Source organism: Camelina sativa, chromosome 1 (assembly GCF_000633955.1).
Source record: "Camelina sativa cultivar DH55 chromosome 1, Cs, whole genome shotgun sequence".
Taxonomy (NCBI): Eukaryota; Viridiplantae; Streptophyta; class Magnoliopsida; order Brassicales; family Brassicaceae; genus Camelina; species Camelina sativa.
This window is the reverse complement of record NC_025685.1, coordinates 17,792,044-17,816,419: the sequence shown is the minus strand read 5'-3', so window position 1 is coordinate 17,816,419 and position 24,376 is coordinate 17,792,044. Positions and strand designations below refer to the sequence as shown.

At 32.5% G+C, this 24,376-nt stretch overlaps 4 protein-coding genes and 1 long non-coding RNA gene across 7 annotated transcripts; 2 read left to right on the top strand and 3 right to left on the bottom strand.

The window, feature by feature from the left end:
- On the bottom strand, positions 1,928 to 3,105 carry LOC104709289. The gene is made up of 5 exons (XM_010425931.1): positions 3,083 to 3,105; positions 2,586 to 2,634; positions 2,361 to 2,474; positions 2,135 to 2,269; positions 1,928 to 2,050 (listed from the first exon to the last, which is right to left on the bottom strand). Exons 1-5 carry the CDS (start codon positions 3,103 to 3,105, stop codon positions 1,928 to 1,930), a joined length of 444 nt encoding a protein of 147 aa, XP_010424233.1.
- Positions 3,451 to 5,428, bottom strand: LOC104793525. Of its 3 annotated transcripts, XR_002037426.1 has the most exons (7): positions 5,275 to 5,428; positions 4,847 to 5,067; positions 4,676 to 4,734; positions 4,352 to 4,455; positions 4,057 to 4,209; positions 3,860 to 3,910; positions 3,451 to 3,659 (listed from the first exon to the last, which is right to left on the bottom strand). It is a non-coding gene; the product is annotated as an uncharacterized LOC104793525 (long non-coding RNA). The 3 variants fall into 3 exon arrangements; XR_002037425.1 differs by having other exon boundaries at positions 4,676 to 5,067; XR_769337.2 differs by having other exon boundaries at positions 4,057 to 4,189; positions 4,676 to 5,067.
- On the top strand, positions 8,167 to 9,565 carry LOC104793514 (protein IRX15-LIKE-like). The gene has a single exon (XM_010519876.2). It carries the CDS (start codon positions 8,314 to 8,316, stop codon positions 9,313 to 9,315), a length of 1,002 nt encoding a protein of 333 aa, XP_010518178.1. The 5' UTR covers positions 8,167 to 8,313; the 3' UTR covers positions 9,316 to 9,565.
- LOC104766718 (DNA-directed RNA polymerases II, IV and V subunit 3) lies at positions 16,816 to 18,864 on the bottom strand. Its single transcript, XM_010519866.2, has 3 exons — positions 18,331 to 18,864; positions 17,889 to 18,126; positions 16,816 to 17,273 (listed from the first exon to the last, which is right to left on the bottom strand). The coding sequence occupies exons 1-3, from the start codon at positions 18,777 to 18,779 to the stop codon at positions 17,001 to 17,003; spliced, it is 960 nt and encodes a 319-aa protein (XP_010518168.1). The 5' UTR covers positions 18,780 to 18,864; the 3' UTR covers positions 16,816 to 17,000.
- On the top strand, positions 20,381 to 22,204 carry LOC104793497 (probable fucosyltransferase 4). Its single transcript, XM_010519857.1, has 2 exons — positions 20,381 to 20,595; positions 20,694 to 22,204. The coding sequence occupies exons 1-2, from the start codon at positions 20,430 to 20,432 to the stop codon at positions 22,130 to 22,132; spliced, it is 1,605 nt and encodes a 534-aa protein (XP_010518159.1). The 5' UTR covers positions 20,381 to 20,429; the 3' UTR covers positions 22,133 to 22,204.

The following is a 24,376-nucleotide window of genomic DNA, read 5'->3' as shown; positions in this document are numbered from 1 at the left end:
GGTTCGGGTTTCTTGGTTCTTCGGGTAATGAAAAATGTTGTCGAACTAACTGTTAAAAAATTTTGGTTCGGCTTTTCGGGTTTTTGGGTAATGGAAAAAGCTTCCGATTTGAACCGAATCAATTATAAAGACGATTAGATGATGAAGACCTCGGCTGTTGGATGATGAAAAAGGCGACAGATCGATGATGTTTTTGATGAATCGGTTACCCGTTCGGTTACGCATAATAGAACCCAACCGAAAACATACCCGAACTACTTGCAGAAATGTTTCCGATTGCAACCGATCACTAACCAAACCCAAACTGATATGTCTAAATCTCGGTCCGGTTCAGTTCGGAAAAATCGGTTCGGGTAAAAGTCACAGGGCAAGGTGTTGACAGTTCAAATGTTTATCCAATAAAATTATAACAATAATACATATCACCTTAATATTTGCCAACTTGTCAACATTCCAACTAAATGAAATATTCCAAAAATAACAAATAGCGATATTTTGATATTTGGGCATCATTCTTCTTTTCACCGTGTGTTCTAAAATATGTAAGAGACACGACGATGAAGATCAATCCAACATGACAGCTATCTCTATCTTTTACAATAGATCTTTCGTTTCGTTTCGCAAATCCCAATTAGATCTTTGCTTCGAAAATCTGCCTTCAAATTTTTGTAAAATTACATTTTATTATTTTCGTATAGATTTGTATTTTAGACATGCAAGGAGAAAGCTTATGTGGGATGAAGAAGATGGAGAACAAAGCAGAACAAAAAAGAAACTCATGATGAAGAAGAAGATGAGTTGTCGACAAAGAAGTGTTTTGTTAATGACAAGTGTTAATGGACCGTAAGATTGGTCAAAGTCTAAATAAAGAAGTGTGTTGTGTTAATCATAGTAACTTCTATTTTTCTGTGTAGAACATATGCAAATTTTAGAGCGAGATTTCTTGCTCACAAGTTCAGTTATAGCTATGGAAAAAGTTTTCTAAAAATGTGTTAATTGAAAGAGTTGTTGGGTATAATTTGGTCATGTCTAGATAATATGCTGAATCACCATAAATTTCTTTAATATGCTTAATCACCATAAATTTCTTTAATAAAGAATACAAAAATGTTTCGTTCAAAAAAAAAACGAATACAAAGATGAAGTAGGAGTAAATTTTTCATGTAAAATTAATAAGTCAATAAAGTAAACCAAGTGAGAGCTCTAGGCACACATTGAATTGGTATAAGATTGTGACTTTTCTTTGGAACAACATAATCATTTTTGTTATAACAGATTTTTGTCTGTCGTAAACTTATTTGGTTGTTTATATGATTATTTTCCAGTTATTACATTATCAATATGATTTTAACGAAGAGAAAAACAATTTCTTTTCAAAAATCTCTATACAAAACAAATAATTCATAAAGTATATATTTTTTATAAGAGAAAATTAAGTTAAGAATTTATATAAATCTGTATAATGGTAACTATATATTAATTCAGTTACCTTATAAATTTTAAAATGAATAAAATATACAATAAAATTTGAACAAATAAAAATACTAAATTTTAATTCTACAAACTTTTTAAATGCTCAATCTTATTTATGAATTTTGATAATCTAAAATTAATATATGAAGAGTCCCGTATATAAAGAGAAGGTCATGCAACAAGTCTTATCATCTCCTTTATTAACCAAAAAAAACTTACATCATTTTCTTCTTTCCTCTACAACAGTGGCTCGAGTTGCCTTTGGTTATTTTAGTGACTTCTTCACCTTGGCTTTTCTAAGAACGTACCTTGCTGAGATCATCTCCACTTTGCTCTTTGTTTTCGCTGGTATTGGTTAAAATAAATAACTTTGCTATTGCCTACAGTTCGTAGACGTGTAGTTAAAATAAATCTAAATATTTTTGTGGTTTGTAACATTTAATGGGTCTAAATACTAAATGAATATGTCACATTTGTTTGAATATATAGCGAAGCTGACGTCCGACGCTGCTCTTGATACGTCGGGACTAGAAATCTTACTTTTTCCTCTAATGAACTTAATCAAAGAAGCCCCAACCTAAAACCAATCACAAAAAAGCCAGTTAAAGTAATTGAAACAAGAGGTTACAAGAAACTTCAAGTACAGATAAAAAAAAAGAACCTCAAGAGAAACTGAATGCTTTCCAGCATATACAACCGAGGCTGTCTCACTCCTTCCTCCTTCAATAAATTCTTCAGAAACATCACTTGATTTGTTACACTGAGCTTCTTCTCGGACATCATTTCCAGTTTCTGTCTCATCATGAGAATGCAATGTAAGATGGAATGTTTTTAAAGCTGAACAAAACCATACAATTAAACAGCCTAAGTAAAAGATGCTAGCCTACAATAATTGAAGAGGATTGAGTGGAGATAGGTCTCCACACTAAATTTATCATCTTCTTCTGCTTCTTGAATTCATCTATGGCACTCTTCTCACTTACCCTATAACTAAAAGATTCCTGCCACATGAAGTGGTGTAGCCACAAAACACTAAACAATCTCAGAGCACTTACAAAGATTACACATCTCCAAAATCAAAGTAACGAAACAACAAAGTATTGAGAAATTACCGACTTCAATTGAAAACATCTAATCGTAAACCCGAATACAAGATCAATCCTAGGAAATTACCAAAACACACAAAATCAAGGCATAATCAAACACTTTTCACGATTTTTCTAATCCAACCCACAAAAGAAGAAAATTAAGTTTAGGGTTTTGTTTGTGTAAACATCCTAAACCCCAAAAAAACCCGATATCTGCTTCTTCTTTTTCCCATCTGCTGTAAAGTCGCTGACGAAGACGAAGACAAATATCAGTTTTACTTTTTCGGGTTTCTTTATCTCTTACAATGACTTCTAGATTCATGAACAGATCTTCCATTTCATCTCTCAAGTTCTTCAAGGTTAATTGTTTAACTCTACTTTACTTTCTTCCAATAATTTGCTCTTATCACTAGTAAAATTGTGTTGTATAGTCACAAAAAAATGTGTAGGAATAACTTGTTTTCTGTAGCCAAATATAAATTGTTACAGATTTGTTACAAAAACAATTAGTAATTATTTACTCGTCACAAACTGAACCCTTCATCGCAATTCGTCGCTATTTGCTATAGACTAGATACAGCCAAACTTGTCACCATTTGCTACTAATTGATACAGATATCTTCGCCGGTTTGAGACAATTACCGTCAAACATATTAGTAGCAAATGGTTACGAAACGTGACAAAAATTGTTGTGCCTACATACTCACAAAAATCTTCAAGGGTGGTTGTAACAATAATCATTCTATTAGCTACAAAATTATTTGTAGAGTGTATTGAAAATTTTTATATAAATTCATCCAAAAATAAATTATGTGAAAATATCTAGCAATTTATGTGAAAATATGTTAAAAATCAAAGAGAAAAATGAAAGTACACAATTACTATTGATGTTAAACCTTAGTGTAATATCATACATTCAAAAAAGAAAGAGTTTTGAACTCTCAAACAGAGTTAAAAACCACTTACAAATAGAAGATATATAAGTACTTAGAAGCCAAGTCTTGTAACACAGAAAAGCGGGATGAAAGAAAGCTGAGACAACAAGTTCATCCTTCTCCACTTTCCACATCTGCTGGTGACTTCACTCTTCATTGGGACCTGAGGGCATTGATATGATACGACTTAGGAAAACAAATCAGAAATGCCAAATATACTTGAAAAGCTAGCGACACAAATGCAATGTATAAGTTATGTTGTATTCGAAGAATGTTGAAGTCCTATATAATTAACTGCAGCCGAAGAGTATAAACCATCAGAAGAATCATTTTAAAAGTTTAAGAATGGAAAGAGTTGTTTACTTATTTCCAGAATTTGGTGTCATTCCGAAAGAAAGTCTTTACCTATTTCACCTAAAAAAAAAAAATCAGAAGTATCATGGTAGAGACAAGAAAGGTAATCATAAAATACAGACCCAAGAAGTCTAAAACGCAGCATAGGCTGGAAGCATAAGGTATTCATATTCCAAACCAATGATAGCAAAGTAAAAGAGCAATACCCTAATTACAAAGTTGTGTCTGAATTGGTCTTCTCGATGTTGCAGTTACTGTCATCCAAGCGAAGGAACCATGGTTTAGGAGAGCAACCATGGCCATGTAAAGGAAAATTGGTTTCAACTCTGCTCTTTGTTCCTGCAAAGTAAATATTATGGCTGGCCATGGAGAGGGAACATTTGTTTTAATAAGGTTTAGAATCATGTGACCATATAAGCTAATAAGGTTCAGAATCAGAATCATGTGACCACATTTGGTTATCTTCAGTTTGGAAGCTAAAAAGTAAAACCTAGTGTTCACCTTGAGGCGTGATTCTTCAAGGTTGGTTAGTCAACAACTGTTCTTAAAATAAAAAAAAGCTCTTTGAAGATCAGAATAGTCAAGCCCTTATTCTCTGAAGTTGTCTACAAAACCAAACAATATTGTAAATAAAAAGTAATAAGTTGTCTCTGAAGTTATTCTTTTGCAATAACTTAGTATAATAAGTAATAACAAAGCCCCACTTAGTCTAATAAGTAATAACCTGCAAAATGTCAAACAAAAGTAACTCAGACGAACATAAGTAAAATCATCTGAATACAAAAATTCTCTTCCAATGGCTGTTTTAAACAAGGGTTCACCAACCTTATCTCCACAGAGGAAGCGACTTAGACTCATCGCCCAAATCATGCAAGCGCTGTGCACTAAAACAAGAAAACAAATTACAAGCTTAAGAATTTAAATAGATGTCATGAGAGAAATAGACATATCATATGGTTCATCCAATATCATAGATACCATATTCAATATATCTACCTTTCTAGAAAAGCATATAATAAACATAAGTATTGAACAATCAAAAGCTTGACTCATCTGCTGCAAAATAAAATCGAGTGAGTTTAAAAGTTTCAGCAAGTAGTTAATGCCCTGATCATGAACTTACTGGTTTACAAGCAATCAAAATTCTACTTTGAAATCGAATCCGAACTATATCCATCACAGAGAGGCTCAATCAGACTCGAGAGTCAATCGTTCATCTAAACACAAAAGGAACAAATCGCAGAGTAGAATAAGAAAAAATATATATATAAATACGAACCTGAAGCTTAAGTAGTTGAAAAATTTAACAGCAAAACTGGAAGATTTTAATGTTAGGATAGCTTGAGATCTCGCAAACTCGGATCTGGGTAGAGAGATAATAAGAGAATGAAGCAAATAAAAATTGAGTTAGAAAGACACTTAACCGATACATATTATCCACTTCTTCGCCAAGATATGACATCGAAATTGAAGCGAAAGAAGGCCGGCGACGAGCTTCACAGTAGAGTCGGAAAAACCTAGATTTCAATTTGGGGAAAACTTTTTTTCTTTCTAATGTTCTGTTTGTTGTCGTGAAAGAACGGATAACTGGATAAGGTGTTTTTTTTTTGCTGTAGACTTAATTTTTTTTTGGTTTTATTGGCAAAAATGAAGAAAGAAAAAAAACAATTGATCCAATTAATTTGTAAATATTTTTGCGATGTTTTTTTTGAGGCAAGTTGTCACTGTAGTTACAACTACTTTGTAGTAAATTGTTCATATTTTATTTTTGAAAAATATACATTATTTGAATAATCTTTTTACTACAATTTGTTACCTTTTTTGTTGTGTGCAACAATGTTACAACATTTTGTGTCTCCAAATTTGTAACAAATTTGCTATAATTTATGTTTGTTACTATTTGTCATTATATTGCTACACATAGTAACCAATTAGCTACAATATCTATTAACTAAAATTTCGTCACTAATTTGTAACTATTTGTAGTTAATATTTGTTATTATTTTTTTTCTGTAGCAAAAAATGTAGCTATATAATTAATATTTACTAGTGTATGGTTTTTATCAAAGTTTTATTTTTTATTATTCAGATTTATTCTTCTTCCTCCTTGGTTATGTTGTTTTTGTGTTTCGTTTCAAATTGGGTTTTTGCAAGAGTAGGGGTTTGTATCTCAATTCGTAGGTCTTGTAAATTGGAAGTGAGAAAATTCTGTTTTTTATTCGATCTGATTTTAGTAGTGGAAGTGTGAACTCTACGAGTATGGGATTAATCCTCAGTAAAAACTGAAAAAAAAGTTCAAAGGTATGGGTTCCTCAACTTGGCCTACTAACTTCCACAATAAATAACATAAGAATGTATGTTTTCTTCTTTGAAATTTCCCTAAGTGTCCATGGTTCCAGGCGCCTGCTGGGTAAAATCCACATTGGCTCAAGAAAAACTCGAGAAGAAGCCATGAGAGTTACTGAATAAAGAACAGTCATGAACAAGTTTTTGTGTCATTTTATTTCTTGAGAAAAGAGGATAGATATAGTCAACAAAAACGTTGGATTAAAAGCAATGAGTTGAGGTGGCCCAACACCAGAGAGAATAAAGATGATGATGAAGATAAATAAACCAAATACCGGTGAATGATTAAAAAAAATCTAGACATAGTAAATTTTTGTATTTAGAGAGTGACTTGTTTTACATTAGACTTAATTTGGTTTGGTTTGTCAAGAGAAGCATAAGTTTTAGAAGTGTGACCTCTATCTATGACTTGATTTTTGTTGTCTTACAATTTTTAAAATATTTAATTCGTGTTAACTAATCGAATTTTTGCTTCCATTTTCTTATTGGTATCAGTAGTGGAGGAGGGAAGCAAAAGAAAGAATAAGGAAGAGAAATAAGCAAAAGGAGGCAGATCTGATTTGTGTTTTACGAGACTGATTCTCGTCGAGCCAGAAGGACTTAGATCACAAATAAAGTGTTTTTGGAAAGGTCTTGCTGTCAAGAATATACAGCCGCTGACGGAGATTCAATCGGAATCATATTCAAGAAGTTATGTAAGTTTTTTCCTGATAAAGTAATTGCAGGAATCCAGAAAACAAAAACAGTTCTACTGCAGAAACTTCATGAACACATTTGGAGTCCCGAGAGTATTCCGATTGGGACGAAATTTGGTGGAGAGATTTAAGGTACTACTGAATAGATAATGAACAGTGGGATTCCTATTCCAATAAATTTGGTGGAGTGATTTAAGGTACTATTTTGTTAGTTCTTCATTTATTTGTATGTTTCAGAGACTGATTTGGCAGAGTAAAATAAATTGTGACAAGTTGCATTGTTTGTTTTGGCAGACGAGGTTGGATTGAGCTGAAGCTCAACAGGAGTATTGTGATGCATGAATATATGTTTTTATTTATGGAAAACCAAGCTGGAAGTCTCTAACAAGTTAAGGCTAAGGTGAGGGTGATATTTGCGGATATGCAATAATCTTTTTCTTTATTTACTCTTCAATAGTTGTTGAGTATATGCTCGATAATTGTCTATGTTGTAAAACTTTCTATGATGCGTTTAAATTATCTGGATTAGAGATTTGCAGAACTTATTTTGGATCTTGTGATGAAATCTTCAAAGTTTTATTATATGAGACTATACATCTGAACTCTCTTTATTGGAAGTGGTTAAGTATGTTGAGTTTATTATTTGAATTCGTAGAATGATGGATAGTGTTTTAATTTTTCACTAAAGACTGTATTATGAGTATTGTCTTATAGGGGCACTAGCAAGTGTAAGTGTACTCCTTAGCATTATGAGGAGCGGCTTCTGAAATATCTGCCTATACATGTTGGTCGATTTGGAAAAATTTTGGATTTATAATGATAGTCTATAGATTATATGAGCTAACAGACATAAAATTATAAACAAACAAAAAAATAAACATAAAAATATACTCCCTCTGTTTCATAAAGATTGATGTTTTGAGATATTTTTTTGTCCCACAAAAATTGATGTTTTGTAAATTTCAAGAAATAATCATTGAAAATATTTAAAATTTTGAATTGTTATTAGTTTAAAATTAAATAATATCTCTTTAGTCAAAGAAAAAATATATTTAAACTTAGTAATCGTTCTTTTTCTAAAATATGTAAAAGTTTATAAACATCAATCTTTTAGAGATAGAAGAGTATATAACAGAAAAAATACAAAAAATAATATGTGGTGTAGGGGGAATACTATCCTAGTAAACCAAAAGAATGAAGTGGAACCTTTGGCAATTGCTGTGTAAGCTGACAACAACATCGGTTTCAATGTTTTCAAACCCACCTCGTTCTTGATTCATAACCGGAATAAACCCAAGAGAAACAAAAGCAACACATTTCCATCTCTAAAAACTGTCACGGTTTATTACAAGCCTAATTAAAGAGACAAAACACACATTTCGAGTTTCATTATTTCTATTTTTTGTTTTATCGAAAAAAAAAATGAAGAGCAACAACACAAACACTAATCTAATTCTCTTCCACCACCACTCTCCACTAACTTCAAAGTCAGCCTCCGCCGTCGCCGCCGCGAATCACCACCGTCTCTTATTCATCTTCTTCCTCTCTTTCTTCACTCTCCTCTTCTCTTTCTCTCTCTTCTCCTCCTCAATCCACTCCACCACAACCTCTCACTCTCTCTCCTCATCTCCTTTCTCCTCCGTCCCACCACCAGTAACCGCCGCACTCCTCCACTACACTTCCTCATCACCACCAAATACATCAATGTCCTTCCTTGAACTCTCCACCATCTCCAACATCATTCACTCTCATGGCCCTTCTTGTAACCTCTTAGTCTTTGGTCTTACCCACGAGTCTCTTCTCTGGAGATCTATAAATTTCCAAGGTCGTACTGTCTTCGTTGATGAGAGTCCTTACTCTGTTTCTAAGTTCGAACAGAGTAACCCTGGAGTTGAAGCTTACGATGTTGTCTACTCAACTAAAGTATCTCAAGCTGGGAAGCTTCTTGGTTATTATAAAACCCGACCCGAGTGTAGACCCGTTCAGAATCTTTTGTTCTCGGATTGTAAATTGGGTATCAACAATTTGCCTAATTTTGTTTATGAGATTGATTGGGATGTGATTTTGATTGATGGGCCTCGTGGGTATGCTTCTGATTCTCCGGGAAGGATGGCTCCGATCTTTACTACGGCGGTGTTAGCAAAAAGTAAAGATTTTGGGAAGAAGGAGATGAAGAAGACGAAGAAGACTGATGTGTTTGTGCATGAATTTGGGAGAAAGATTGAGAGAGTTTACAGTGATGAGTTTCTATGTGAAGAGAATCTGAGTGAAGTCGTCGGAGATTTAGGGCATTTTGTTGTGGCGGCGGCGGAGGAGGAGGAAAGGGAGGGTTTTGGTAATGGGTTTTGTTGGAACTCGACGAAATTTTCGGAGCGTGTTACGGCGGTGAGTGGTGGCGATGAGGTTGGTGTTGATGATGAGTGAAAGAAAGTGTCAAAGTGGGTTTGTTTTCTTTTTTTTTTTTACTTTTGGTGGCTCTTTTGTAATTAAATTTAGCTTTTGAAGTCTTTTGTTATTTTATTTTTGGTTTTGTTTAGTCTTTTGACTTTTCATTTGTTTTTTGAATTTCGTAGAACGGTTACACTTGAATTAAGATGTAACCAAAATTCGAAAAAAAAAAAATGCACCAATGTCACTCTACTGATGAAATGCATCACAAACTTGTGACGAAACTTTACTTCGTATTAAATTGGGAAAAAGACCACTTCGAGTGTAGTAATTAATTTTGGACCGTATTTATATGCCTGAATCTATAAATTTTTAAAAATATTACTCCCATAATAAATTACCCATTAAATGTTATCTTGAATTATTTTTTTCACTTTTTTGAAGAAAGTTTGATCATATTTAACTAGGCTTGCGATTCTGGACTAAATAGATCGATTCGGTTTGGTTTAGTTCAGATTGTTTGGTTCGATTTAGATAACAATTTTTTTTTTCTTCAGTTCGATTTAGATAACAATTTTTTAGAAATTTTGGTATAATTTGTAGACTTAGGTGTATATTGGTTTAGAAAAGAAAAAAAACGGTTAATAGGTTGTTTCGATGAACCGTTCTATAATCAGGCATATTTCACAAAGTTGTTAATCGGTTCACTTCTATAAACCGATTATGAACCAAACCTTCAAATCTCGGTCACTAATTTCATGTGTAAGGTTTATTGCAATCAAATTTTTTTTTGGGGTCAAACTGTTTACTGTAGATTGGAAGTATATACTTTAAAATGGTCTAAAAATGTGTCGGTGGTGACAAAAGTCCCTGGGAAAGCGGGACTTATCTCGCATTGTGGCTTCTCCTTTTCCAGCTCTATCACATACTACATTTTACCACTTTCGATTTCGTTGTAGAAACACTAAAAAACATATTTATTTGTTTCGTCCCATACACAGTTATTGTAAGTGACAACTAATCATGTTTTCGATCTATAAATAAGAGATGGGTTGAGTTCCATTCATGTTTTTTTCCGGTTATATGAAAAAATTTGAATGCCACTAGTTGAGATGGTGGATCCATAAACCTTTATTATTGGGACACAATCCAAATCATTACTAGTATTAGATAACCCACCAACAATAATTACAAAATTAAGTTAAGGACCCCAATACCTTATACATTGTGCATGACGAGTTCTTATCTCGGTGTGATCGATGGACGACAACACTTTGTACAAATATTGAAATAAGTGATGAAATTGTTTTAAAGTTTATGAACTAGGTGACACCAAAAAATGTGATTTTTTTACAAGCTTTAAGAGTGCTACGGAGACGCGCAACTAAAGGTAACAATATAAGTTATGATCTAAATTATTGAGTGCATGGAAGCGCGTGCGGATAAGAACCGAAGAACCTTCTTCAAGAATATTACTTGTGGATCGGAGAACAGGTCTCAAGTCTTAAAAGGTTAGTCTAAGCTGCACTCTTGGTCTCTTTACCACGTGCTACACGTGACTAGTATCTAGTAAGCTTGAGAATACTGACTTACTGAGTGAGGAAGATATAGGTGTCGGTGACACTAATGACAGTGATACTGCGAGAGTGCATTTTATGGTCTGAGATCTTCGTTAGCTATATAGTTATGGGCCATACATGGCCCACTAGGTTTCTTTCCAGTTTGTGAAGATTTTTGGTTGGGCTAACGCACGTTAAAAAAGAAAAAAAAAAAGCTTAAAAATACCCATCTATTTTTTTATTTCGAAACTTAATACTTTATATTATTTTATTAAAATAAAAATACTTCATTTTATTATTGTTCAGGTATTTTTAAGCTTTTTTTTCCATGTTAAAATGATTTATGTAACTTTGTTTATCATTTTTTTGGTTTGTAATGTGAAGATCTCTGTTCTTGGATTTGGAGGAAACTTTTCAAATACAGGACCATAGCGAAGCCGTTCTTTCGAATGGAAGTCCATAATGGGGAGTCCACATCTTTTTGGTTTGATAATTGGAGTGTTTTGGGATGTATTCATGAGCGACTGGGGGACAGAGGAATTATTGCTCTCGGAATTTCTTCTTCGAGCACAATGGCAGACGTCATGACTATGACTCGACAGAGAAGACATAGACAAGCTCTGCTAAACCAAGTTGAGGCAGAGATCCTCAAGCACAAGCTATCTAGAAATGAGGTTGTTCATGACAAGGCTCTCTGGAAGGGGAGGAATGATTGCTACCGCGCAGAGTTTGTAACTAAAGACACTTGGTCTTTCATACGGTCTCCCCATCCAACTTTCGAGGGCTACAAAGTGATCTGGTCACCTTATGCTACACCGAAGTTTGCTTTTCTCAATTGGCTTGTGGTAAAAAACAGGCTCACCACAGGAGACAAATTGCAGAGATGGAATTCAGGGGCTAATACCAACTGTGTGCTCTGCAGCAACTCAATGGAAACAACTGCACATCTTTTTTTTTAGTGTACCTTTTCACAACGCATTTAGGAGGCTCTGGCAAAGAAGCTCTTGCTACATAAGTATACCACAGACTGGAAAGAGATTATGGCTCTACTCGGAAGCAAAGAGCTTGACAAGACCACACAACTTCTCGTCGGCTATGCTTTTCAGACCACTCTTCACTCACTATGGTTAGAGAGAAATGCCCGGCGCCATGGTGAACAACCTGTTACGGAGGCGAGGCTACTCAAGCTCATTGACAAAACAGTACGCAATCGGCTAAGCAATCTTAGAACTGGAGATGACATAAACATCCAAGCCTGGTTTGCAACAAGATTTTACTAGCTTTAATCTTATGATTCTATATGTTTATTCTTTTGAAATGGTTTTATCAACAGCTTTGTAAAACGTTTATTTTCTTTTGAATATAATTTAACATTAAATTCAAAAAAAATAATAATGTGAAGATCTCATAAAATGACTTTTGTAACTTTGTTTTTCGTTTTTTGGTTTGTAATGTGAAGATTTCATAAAATGACTTTTGTAACTTTGTTTATTGTTTTTTGGTTTGTAATATGAAGATTTCATTCAAAGAGAAAATTGTAAGTTACAAAATATAAAGACTAACATTTGATAATAATCATAAGACCTGTGAGATTATAAACAGATTTATAAAAGAAAAAGATGTACGACTAAAATTAGTTTAAAGAAGAGAAAATTTTTGCAAGTTAGGACCCGAGAAAAACATGAGTTGATTCCTCATCACGGGATCAATGACGGAAATGAAGAGCTGCGGTGGTGGAAAGATCAGCAGAGAAGACCCTCGAATTCAGCTCTCTCCAAAGATAAAAGACCACTGTTTGAAAGAAGAGCTTGAGGATAGTGGTGGTTTTTGCTTGATACGAAAGATTGTGAGGAAGAATTAATATATGTGGTAGCTGAGAAACTCAATCATAGTTGATTTTAGCTGCAACATATTGTTTATCGTCTTTGAAAAACGTTTGGCCTTTTAAACCAGTAACTTTTCCTCAAGAAGATATTCTCTTTTAGCCAGGCAACCCATAGAGAACCTGAATTAAAAAAGAAAGTTCATGTTTCCTTCAGCCTAAAAACATTTTCAAAATCCTCCAACAAACGAATACGAAGTCCCCCTTCATCCTTTTGTATACAAATATCCTTATGTGCTATTGTTCCTCCTGTTTTATTCTTCCAAAGGAAAGTAGAGCACAACGAATCCACCTAGGCATAAAAGTGTTTCGGTAGCACCAAGACGCTACTCTAAAAATTTACCATACCATAAACCACATAAGAAGAGGAATTTTTCAGTCCAAGAATGTATCTTGTTGGTGATTCTCTCAAGGAAAGGCTGCAAAGTGGAAAAATAGATTCTGGTTGGATTGATAGGCAAACCAATTGGTAGCCAGTAGGAAAGGTTCCCAAATTGATGCCTGCAAAAGTACTTAAAACTCTTTTATCTGCCTTAGAGTATCCATCGAAAAATATTTCTAATTTTTGTTTGTCATCTCGTTGATTGATAATAAAGTTCTCAGTTACAACTCTTGTTCAAACAATGGTTAAACACTAGTCAGATGCTTGAGTTAAGCCTAGCCCGCATAACAAGAAAATCGAAGATTAAATAAAGGTTAATCAAAAGCAAGTTTTTGAACTATTTTATTAAATTAATAATTAAAAATATAAATGGTGTTATATATATATATAGTTCTAACCTTGTTAATAAAAATGCTAAATTTGATTATATATAAGATCTATTTTACAAAGTTAGTAATCGTATGATTGTGACATGTGTAAAATTTATTGGAATTTTTTTGATACATGTTAAATTTAGTTTTATATTAGTCATTAACATCATCACGACATATGTTAAATATATTTAGAATTTGACATATGTGTCTACCATATTAATCAGATTTTGATACATGTCATAATTTAGTTTTAAAATTAGTCATTAACATGAATCTGACACATGTGAAGTCTAATGATAAGATTTTGACAAGTATCAAAAATATTTAAAATATTTTTATTAACAAAAAGGAATACTAATTAAAATTGAAGATTGTGTTAAAGGCTTGTTTATAAGAATGTTGGTGTTGTGATTTCGTTTCAACAAATCAGTTTTTGTGTTTTGATCCTTTAGCTATCTCCCATTTTTCTTTCTAATATTGCTCCATTTCTTCTTCGTTTCCATATGTTTCACTTAACTGAAATTTAGCTTCCGAAGATGTTTTTATTTTTTCTGGCTTATGTATGTTGTAATCTTTGTTATAAAAATCTCTCTCTAGCTCCCATTACTCTTGACTAGTCGTTAGACCCCCACTATCCGCTATGATTAATGAATAATCTCTTTAAAAAATCAGTTATATGAGTATCCTCCGTCTAATCGGACTACTTCTCGGCTAATCTAGTTACTCCATGTTAAATCTTACATATCCTGATTATTTTTAGATTGCAAGTGTAAATCAAATTCTGTTTAATTATCTACACATTTTGATTAGGAGTTTCTGATGTTTCTACCATAACTAATGTTCAAAAATCTAATAAAAAATTAAAAATATGTTTTCATGTGTTTACTGCAATTTTGAAAACAATAATATAATTTTATATATTATTAGATAAGGGCCCGCATAAATACACAGATGCAAAAAAAAAATTGATATTTGAATTTTAAGCGACATAATTGTATTTAGATAAATATGATAAATTTTGTTTTAAACTGGATTTCAACTTTATACATTCTATTTTGCAATACAATTCAACTATCTATTTCATAATATAAACCAGATTGTAATAAATTAAAATTCACAACACCAACTTTCTTATAAACAAGCATTTGACCCAAATGTCAATTTTAGTTAGTATTCCTTTTTTCGTAAGAAAATTATTTGACAAGTGTAAAAATCCGATCGGTAAACTTAACATGTGTGAGGCTCATGTTAATGACTTACTTTGAAGCCAAGTTAGAATATTGATATTTGTCAAAATATGATCGTTATAATTGACATATATCAAATTTTGATCAATATATTTGACATGTGTTACGATCATGTTAATTACTAACATAAAACCAAGTGTTTACTATGAATTTTTGGACACATGTCAATATGTTATCTATAAATTTTACTCATATTGAAATCATATGAGTTACTAACTTTGTAAACTAAGATTTATATAATAAGAAGATTATATTTTCATGCTAGAATGGATAATAAATATTTTCATTGTTTACAAAAGAAATTCAAACAAATGAAACGTAGATTACTTTCCATATATATAAATATATAGAAACACATAATAGATATATTAATAAAAATGTATTACACTGAATTGATTCCACCCTTTTAAGTTTATGGAGTCCAAAACTGAAATAGATACAAAAAAAATCTAAAAAGATTGTATTGATTGAAAATGATGTAGTCATCTCTGATTGAATTATAAATAGAGATGTATGGTGTCTGAAAGACTCATTTATTCCTCAACATAAATGATAAAACAAAATAAACACACACACACAAGAAATGTAGGTAAAAGATGTTGCAACAACACTTTAACTACAAATTTGAAGTTGTCAATATCGTTTTGGGACTAGAAATCTTCACATGGACGAAGGACAAGGTTTCAAGTATCAAAAGGATGTTGATGGTTTCAAATTTGTAGGAATGGTTTGTTTTCGAACTTGCGAGCTTGGCACTAGTTTGGATTCATTTTGGTTTGGATAGTTTGTTGGATAAGATTTCAAAACATGGAAAATAAAAAAAACCATTGCAAGTGATGATTTTAATGTGATAGTTGCAAAACCTTATATAACGTAGTTGCATTTGGATATTTTAAATACCAATAAAAACACACAAAAACAATATGGGATGTATTTAATCAATTAAATATTTGAAAAATGATTTGCATTAAAATAATATATCATGTTATTTTAATCATAATTTTTAAAAAATCTTCTAAATATTTAATGTTATTGAACCCAAGACTTTATAAGGTACACGAAATGTAATATTATTGAAAATATTAAACATTGAGGTGGGTGTATTCAACTCTATACTTAGATGATTTGATTTTATCTTAAAAAGGTTTTTCATATTTTGATGATTTTGAGTGATTTTAAGGAAGTTAGATGATTTGTTGTAAATTTCATTTAAAGCCATGAGATTTAAATCTTTGTAGTTTTAAGTTTTACCTAAGAAAATATTAAACACCCTAAAATCATTTCAAACCCAGTGCTTGAAATTTTCCAATAAGTCAATAACAATGTATATTAATATTAGAAGACTTTTTAAAAATTTCATAAGTTAATAGTAATAATTTTTTTTACTATGTTAACACAAGTCACTTTAAATGCTTGATTATAACTCATACCTATAACATGAATTAGTAATGTTCATCCGCTAGCTTTCTTGCTATGTTTGTGCCATAACTAATTAGTTAGTCCTAATTTCCCATGTATATAGGGAGACTCATCATTTAGCAGACACATTAGCAAACTATGCGTTCTCTTTGCAGTTAGATTTTCATCATTTTGATTCATGTCATGATATAGTCCATTCAATTTTGTTGGAGGATGCTAATGTGACAGAGTTCCTACGGATTGTAATTTTCAGTTTGTTTTAATTAAATAGGGGGAGATATTTGTTTCCTCTCTTCTACCAAAAAGAATATAATAATTCAGACAATATATATGTAATTTATTTTAAGTTACAAAAGTTTAAAACTTAAACCATACGAATTATATCTAATATTAAATTTTTCTAAAATAATGAAATTAACGATTAGACAACTTGAATATGGTATATTCTTAAAAATTAGTTGGTTTTGTTTCGATATTTCTTTTTTTCGGAACGAGTGTAAAATTTCTAAATTAAACATACTTAAGAATATAAACCAGTTCTTAGCCAATTGGAACACTACCATACCATACCATTTGCTAATGCTCTCCACATTCTATTGAATTTAATCCTAAATTCTTAACGTTGATAGTTTCAACCCTATTCAATTTCTTTTTTCGTTACGAGCAAGTCTAGTGACTAACAATAACCCAGCTTAACAAGATTCAGGAACAGATCCGAGACAAACAGAAGACTGCCACTTCACACAATGTTGTTATCTAACAAGACAGTGCCGCTACGGTTAATATATTAGTCTGGTCTAGAAGAAACTCAACCCCGAAACAACCGGGTAAAACAAAGAGCTTGAATTAACCACGAGTTCATCCTCCACGCATATGGGCGCCAAGTTCACCAAACTGATCATCTGCTTCAACAGTGTCATCTGAGAGACGCACTGCATCAAGCTTCTGCTTTAGGATATCTATGGCATTTAGTACCAGCTGTGATGCCTTCACTGCACCTGTGGATTCAACAGTGAATACAAAACTATCATCTTTAGGATGGATCTCAATGAGTCCCGGTTTCCCCATGGCTTCAGCTTTCTTGATCACTTCTTCATCGTAAGTGTAAGCTTCAGGATCAACCACCACAACCTAAGAATCAAAGAACATTAAATACAACCGCAATGATAGAAAAAAGCTGACATAAATAGGCTACGTTAGCTACAAAATTTAAACAATAGACCACAAAGGTAATGACAGACAAAATTTCAACAAGTTATCCATATGCATGTTTTCACGCAAGTCAAAGGAAGTAACTTCAGCTGTGGCGAGTCCTAGTAATAGCTGGACGAATAAAAAATATAAAAAAATTTCAAGATGAACACACTAAAACACCAACATGAAATCTCAAACACACATTTCTCCTTTCTCTATCCTCTTTCCCTGACATTCATGCCATCCCCAATCAATTGACATTTATATAATTTGCAGTGAAAAACAGACATAAAAAGATGTATCAAGATGTTACAAATAGTTTAGCACTTATTTAGATTCATTCGGATGACTGAAGTCAGTCTCCTAAAAATATCATAACCAATGAGTTAACTTGGTACTAAAGAGCTCATTAATGCTATCTAACAGATAGATAACAAAAGAAATGACCTGAGCGGACTAAACACCTAGAGTAAACTCATACAACAAAATATATGCAAGTCTCAAAGCCACAAACTTGATAAGAAGTCATTCTTTGACAACATCGAAACTAACCTGTCTGGTGACCGGGTCAATGCCAAAAACTTTGGTTGGGCTGCTCTCAATCAAGTCGATCTTTTCCTCTTCTGTCAAAGTGTCCATCATATCTTCATTGATAATAATGTCAGGCTCATACATAAACGTAACAGTAGCTGCAGGAGACCATTTCGCATGATCTTTCCCGATTCCTTTCCTCGCTATCGCCCTAAGCCTCAACTCTTGTCCCCTGCGCAGTTTCACAATGATAATCCCCCTGAAACCAAAACAAAAACAGCTTCATTAACAAAGAGTAGTAAGCAGAACACACCCACACAAACAACCACGAGCAAGAAGAGTCACGCAAAGGTTAAACAATATCAAATTTTGTATAGCACTGTCAGATTCCAATCGATTCATAAGGCAAAAATGGAGAATCTTATAATCAGCAAAACAAGAACCAATGATGAAAGGTTCATACTTTTGCTCGCTTGAATCAGAGACAGCCGAATCGACAGTGAAATCAACAGGAGTAACAGTAGGATCAGCACTGTAGAGATCCCTGCTAGTAACATCCAGGGTTTGGTCAGTAACACACTTAGCACTAAGCCTAAACTCAACAGAGCAAAACTCGCACTGTCCATCTCCATCACAAGCATCACAATCACGAGAGAACCGCATGCTCATAGCACGCTCGCTGGTGAGAGGAATGAGACCTAATCGATGAGCGATGAACTCGTCGTTGAGAACGGAGGAGTTAACCTCGATTTCGACGAGATCGATTGCAACGGTGGGTACTTCGGAGATCATAACGCGACGGAGAGCGTTGGCCACTGAAACGTCGGTTTCACGGAGCTCGAACTTGGCGTAGTCATCTTTAAGCTCACGGATCTTGACCTTTGGGAATCTTTGGTAAGTGGCACCGTCCATTGCTAAAAAAAAGCTTGGTGGTTTCTGACGACTCTTGGAGCTTTTTTTAGGGTTTTAGAGAAATGAACTTTTCAGTTTCTTCGCCGGAGAAGAAAGCGATTCTGTGGGAGATTTAAGTTGGGCCTAAATGGGCCTGACTTATTGTTTTTATTTGGCCTATTTCGGACTTCTCTTATATACCTTTTTGAAATGGTTCAACTAGCAGAGTTTTTCTTTTTTCATACGTTTCGCTTTTGTACTTCTCGACGAATACAATTCTAAGTTTCTTCTAACTACATACGACTTTGATGTATGTATATATATATATATGTATATGAATGGATCAGAATCATTGTCGTCCAATCACAATTGTGATATTTGAACATTAAATTAATGGTCACAACTCACAAGACTCATCTTTATTTATGCAAGTTGAACTTTGGCAGAATATATAGAGTAGGGCTGGATAATTCAGGCAGATGATTCCGTTTTGCCTCTAAATTCCTTTTGGATATTTTAGAATTTAGATTTGGGTACTAAAAATATCAAAAATTTGGTTAAATTTGAAAAAAAAAACATAATTGGTTAATTTTTGACAAATATAACTAAGATTTTTCATTTATTTTAATTATTTTTGCTATTTTAGTTAACAATTAATATTTTTAGATATAGAATTATAATTTTGGATAACTAGATTATATTAGATTAATTAACATTTTCTGGGTATATATAATTATATATTGAATTATTCGAGTACCTATTCAGTTTTTGGTTCGGTTTTACTTTATTTTGTGGATATGGAATTTATAATATGTTCAGATATTTCGTAGTGTCCAGACCAGACCTAGTAGTAGTACCAAGGATTGAGGATTTCTAAAGACACCTTAGATTGAAACTGAGCCAATTCAATCATATCATTTTGTATACTCTAGGGATTAAATTATCCTCACTAACGCATGGATCTTTTATGTCAAGCGCGTGACATCGAGATTCATATCAATTGCGCGTTTGTGACTTTGCAACTACGTTCATGAACCTATTACATAATATAATGAAAATCCGGACCATAACTTTATTGTTAGAACCTTAAAAGTTCAGTTTGAGCCTTAAGAGTCGACGTCGTATGACTTTTGAAACCATTACATTTACATATGCCTTTTGGAGGATGTTTCGTGGCCGACTTGTATTTGTTTTTAGAATCTTTTCACCGTTGGTTAATCTAGTTTGGGACGTTGAGTATGGTAACGATTAAAAGTCACTTGCGCACATGATTGTATGTTTTCATTGGGCATGACTCTCAATATAATACGTAGTTAAAAAAGTTGTTGCATTTTTTCGTATATTAATATCAAGTCTTCACAACGTGCATGACAATTCATTTTTTTAAACGCTTCTTAATAATTCACTAGAGGAAACTTCTTCGTCAATTCTTAAGTACAAAATATCACAATTTGGAACTAAAGACTTTTCCATACACTAAAAAAAAAGTAGAGTCACGTTTGGAGTTCGTTGATGATATGATCACAACTAACAATGACACATTTTTAGAATATTCAAAGTTTTATCTAATGATTTATACGAGTTGTAATCAGGGCCTTATATATTAGACTTGAAAACTTTTTTTTGAAACCATCTTCATAATTATTAACCAATCAAAAAACTAAAGTCAACATGTATCACAAGTTTCAGATCTCCGGCGAAGTTATTAAGGCTTTGGGGTTGAAGACGAAAATTCTGATAACAGTCTTCGTCTTTAGTTGCTTACTAATTCTGTCTGTAATGTTACTATCATTCTCAAACAATTTCAATAATCAACTTCTTGATCCTTCAATCAACGGTAAATATTTTTAATCCATCTTTTTTCATTCATTGTTAACTTAAAGAATCCTCCATTTAACTTTATTCTGTTTTCATATTTTCTTGTAATATATTCAGATGAATTCGAAACAACAGGGGACAAACTGATAGGAGGGCTATTAACCGCTGATTTCGATGAAGGTTCTTGCATGAGTAGGTACCATAAAACTTACTGGTACCGCAAGCCTTCCCCATACAAGCCTTCTGAATATTTGGTATCTAAGCTTAGAAGTTACGAGAAGCTTCACAAACGTTGCGGTCCTGGCACAAAAGCTTACAAGAAAGCAACAAAGAACCTTGGTCACGATAATAAAAACTACGCAAACGAATCAGTTGGTGAATGCAGATACGTTGTTTGGATAGCTGATTACGGGCTTGGAAACAGAATGCTTACTCTTGCTTCTGTCTTCCTTTACGCTCTCTTGACAGATAGAATCATTCTTATTGACAACCGCAAGGATCTTGGTGATCTTTTATGCGAACCATTTCCAGGTACTTCATGGTTGCTTCCTCTTGACTTTCCATTGATGAAATATACTTATCGCTACAACAAGGAATACTCTCGTTGTTATGGAACTATGTCGGAAAAACGTGCCATCAACTCTACTTCAATCCCGCCGCATCTATATCTACATATCCTCCATGATTCAAGGGATAGTGATAAGATGTTTTTCTGCCAAAAGGATCAAGATTTGATCAACAAAGTCCCTTGGTTGATTGTTAGAGCCAATGTTTACTTTGTTCCATCTTTGTGGTTTAACCCTACATTCCAAACCGAACTAACTAAGCTGTTTCCGCAGAAAGAAACCGTGTTTCACCATTTGGCTCGGTATCTTTTTCACCCGACAAATCAAGTTTGGAGTATCGTAACTAGGTACTACCATGATCACTTATCCAAAGCAGAGGAAAGACTCGGGATTCAAATACGAGTTTTTCGGGATCAAGGTGGATACTACCAGAACGTCATGGACCAGATCGTATCTTGCACACAAAGAGAGAAACTTTTACCTGAACTGCCTACGCAAGAAGAAGCAAAAGTCAATATAACGAACATCCCAAAACGTAAAGCTGTTCTTGTCACATCTTTGTCTCCTGAGTACTCTAAAAAACTAAAGAACATGTTTTCGAAGCGATCGAATTTGACAGGAGAGATTATGAAAGTTTATCAGCCAAGTGGAGAAAGATATCAGCAAACAGACTCGAAGGTCCACGACCAAAAGGCGCTTGCCGAGATGTATCTTTTGAGCTTAACCGATAACATTGTTACAAGCGCAAGGTCTACATTTGGATATGTTGCTTATAGTCTTGGAGGATTAAAGCCATGGTTACTTTATATGCCAAATGATCGCACAATTCCTGATCCGCCTTGTGTTCGATCCACGTCGATGGAGCCATGTTTTCTTACTCCTCCATCTCATGGATGTGAAGCCGAGTGGGGAACTGACTCGGGAAAAATTGTTCCTTTTGTTAGGCATTGTGAGGATATATACGGGCTTAAGGTTTATGATGAATTATAGATATTGTTTCTCACATTTTATTTCATTGGATTATTGAGTTATTAAAACATAGGAGAAATATCATTATTTTTATTTATTTTTTCTTCTATCATGTTAGATCGCTCTGAAATGGGTAATCCTTCGCCAAATCATCCTCCTTAGGATGCTTACGGTTCACCCACTTCCAAGTTCCTTAAAACTTCTACTTGACCTTATAACTTTCCAATGGTTTTCTATGTACTTTCAACAGCTTCCAATATTTGAGCTCTCCTATGTAACGCTATCCCCTTCGAAGATAATGAAATGGTATTTTTTTGTTTTTTGTTTTAAAAAAAACATCTTAGAGTGCGGATAGAAAAGACAATATTTTTGATTATATTGACAATAGTTCTATAAAGAAACCTCTTTACATTTATATATCACTCTTTTCTATCTTAAACATCTAATCAACAGAGTGAATTTTGTTCCTTATTTTTTTCAAAAAATATTTCTATATTTAAATAAAGGGTAAACATCTTCAATATTTCTTTAAAATCTGTAACATGACTATTTATTTTTCTTTAATTATAATCATAATCACAATTTATTGTATATTAATTTTTTAAATGTAACTCTCATAATGTTTTCTAGAAAACAACAATAACCATTTTAATACACATTAATGTATTAATTACTCTACAATTTATTTTTTATTGGAAAGCATATTTTGTAATTAAAACTTACGAGGTATCATTTATGATTTATCAATATATTCTATAATTACCATAACATTTTATTTTTTTTAAAAAAATTAGGAATTCAGAATAATTTTTTGATATATATTTTTAAAACCAAAAGGTCAATTCTCGTTTCCTTAAATAATTTCAAGATAATAAAATATAGGATATATTTTTTAATAATAATCATTATCAAAATTTATCGCATATTAATTCTTTAAAATCTAACTCCCATGATGTTTCAAAACATAATTTTTTATATCATATGAATACACTTTAATATATTAAATCAAATACAATTTATGTTTTATATAGTATATTTAATCTTTGTAATGTAACGATAACTCTTATGATGTTTGACCAAAAAAAACCTGAAAACCCTCTCATGATATTAATGATACCACAAATTTCTCTATAAATAACAAGACAAAGTCTTCATCAAACATCATATTCAACATCTCACATAATTTTCTTAATTTTATTATATCAATTTTTATTTAACTTTTATCTTTATGTGATTTTTGTTGGCCTTGAAACAAATAAGTTAAGCCAAAATTTGGAGCATATGTAGGGGCTAACATGGGAAATGTGGTTTTTATTTAGAGAGAGATGAAGAAACTTTTAGGCACATGACACATTCTCACTTTTATAAGTGACACAAGGTATGTCAAATCTTCTGTACCTTCCGTTTCTAATTTTTCTTCATGTTTTGGAGTTGGTAAATGTTGTTTGGAATTCCTATTTCGATATCAATATTGCAATTTTTTTTTATCTATTTGATAAATTTTTAATATAAAATTTTAGTTTTAAATCATAATTCATTAGACCTAATAGATTTTTAGTTTACAATGAATACCTATATCTTAGTCACAATATCTATGCTACTTATTATTGAATCTATATTAAAATAATTATATACATTTCAATATATATCAGTTTAGAATACTTTATATTTTACTAGGTTTATTTTACCCATGCATCGCGTGAGAATTTTTCTAGTTTCATATAAGATATTTTTTTTTAATAATTATTAATGATCCATTGAAAATATTTTTATTATCCGTCATTTGAATTTATATACACCAAATGAATCAAATTATACAAATCATATATCACAAATTCAACTATACATATATCAAAAATTCTCATGCATCCGGTGGGGAACCGTAATTAATATGAAGATCAATTGCAATGTTTTATTAAAGGTTTTCCTAAACATTTTCAAGCTGGAGGAAGCCCATTTCCTTAGTAATCAAGATTTTAAAAGTTTGTAGGACATAGAACATCAAATTTTGAACATTTAAGCATTTGTAAGAGAAATGTTGTTCAAGAGATTTTTAATAAATAACATGCGCTAAAGATGATATGTATTCAAACCAGGAGGAACCATCTCTCCAGAAGAATAGAAACTGGTTAGATGTAAGAAAAAAAAAGTGAGAGAGTATGATATTAGTATATAAATATAAGATATGATATATATTATTTTGGGTGTACATTGATTTTGATTGTTGAGATACAAAGTGCATCTTCAACTTTCAGCCTAGAACAT

What these genes read in the sequence shown, in the direction of transcription:
- LOC104709289 (XM_010425931.1), bottom strand. Translation starts at nt 3,105, where the DNA reads ATGAAGGGTTCAGTTTGTGACGA. An exon ending in AAGGGTTCAGTTTGTGACGA is followed by an intron (nt 2,635 to 3,082) that starts GTAAATAATTAC and finishes GTAATTTCCTAG; the next exon opens with GATTGATCTTGTATTCGGGT. An exon ending in AGCATTCAGTTTCTCTTGAG is followed by an intron (nt 2,051 to 2,134) that starts GTTCTTTTTTTT and finishes GATTGGTTTTAG; the next exon opens with GTTGGGGCTTCTTTGATTAA.
- LOC104766718 (XM_010519866.2), bottom strand. Translation starts at nt 18,779, where the DNA reads ATGGACGGTGCCACTTACCAAAGATTCCCAAAGGTCAAGATCCGTGAG. An exon ending in TCTGATTCAAGCGAGCAAAA is followed by an intron (nt 18,127 to 18,330) that starts GTATGAACCTTT and finishes TTTTGGTTTCAG; the next exon opens with GGGGATTATCATTGTGAAAC. An exon ending in TTGACCCGGTCACCAGACAG is followed by an intron (nt 17,274 to 17,888) that starts GTTAGTTTCGAT and finishes TTTGATTCTTAG; the next exon opens with GTTGTGGTGGTTGATCCTGA.
- LOC104793497 (XM_010519857.1), top strand. Translation starts at nt 20,430, where the DNA reads ATGTATCACAAGTTTCAGATCTCCGGCGAAGTTATTAAGGCTTTGGGG. An exon ending in TCTTGATCCTTCAATCAACG is followed by an intron (nt 20,596 to 20,693) that starts GTAAATATTTTT and finishes TAATATATTCAG; the next exon opens with ATGAATTCGAAACAACAGGG.
- LOC104793514 (XM_010519876.2), top strand. Translation starts at nt 8,314, where the DNA reads ATGAAGAGCAACAACACAAACACTAATCTAATTCTCTTCCACCACCAC.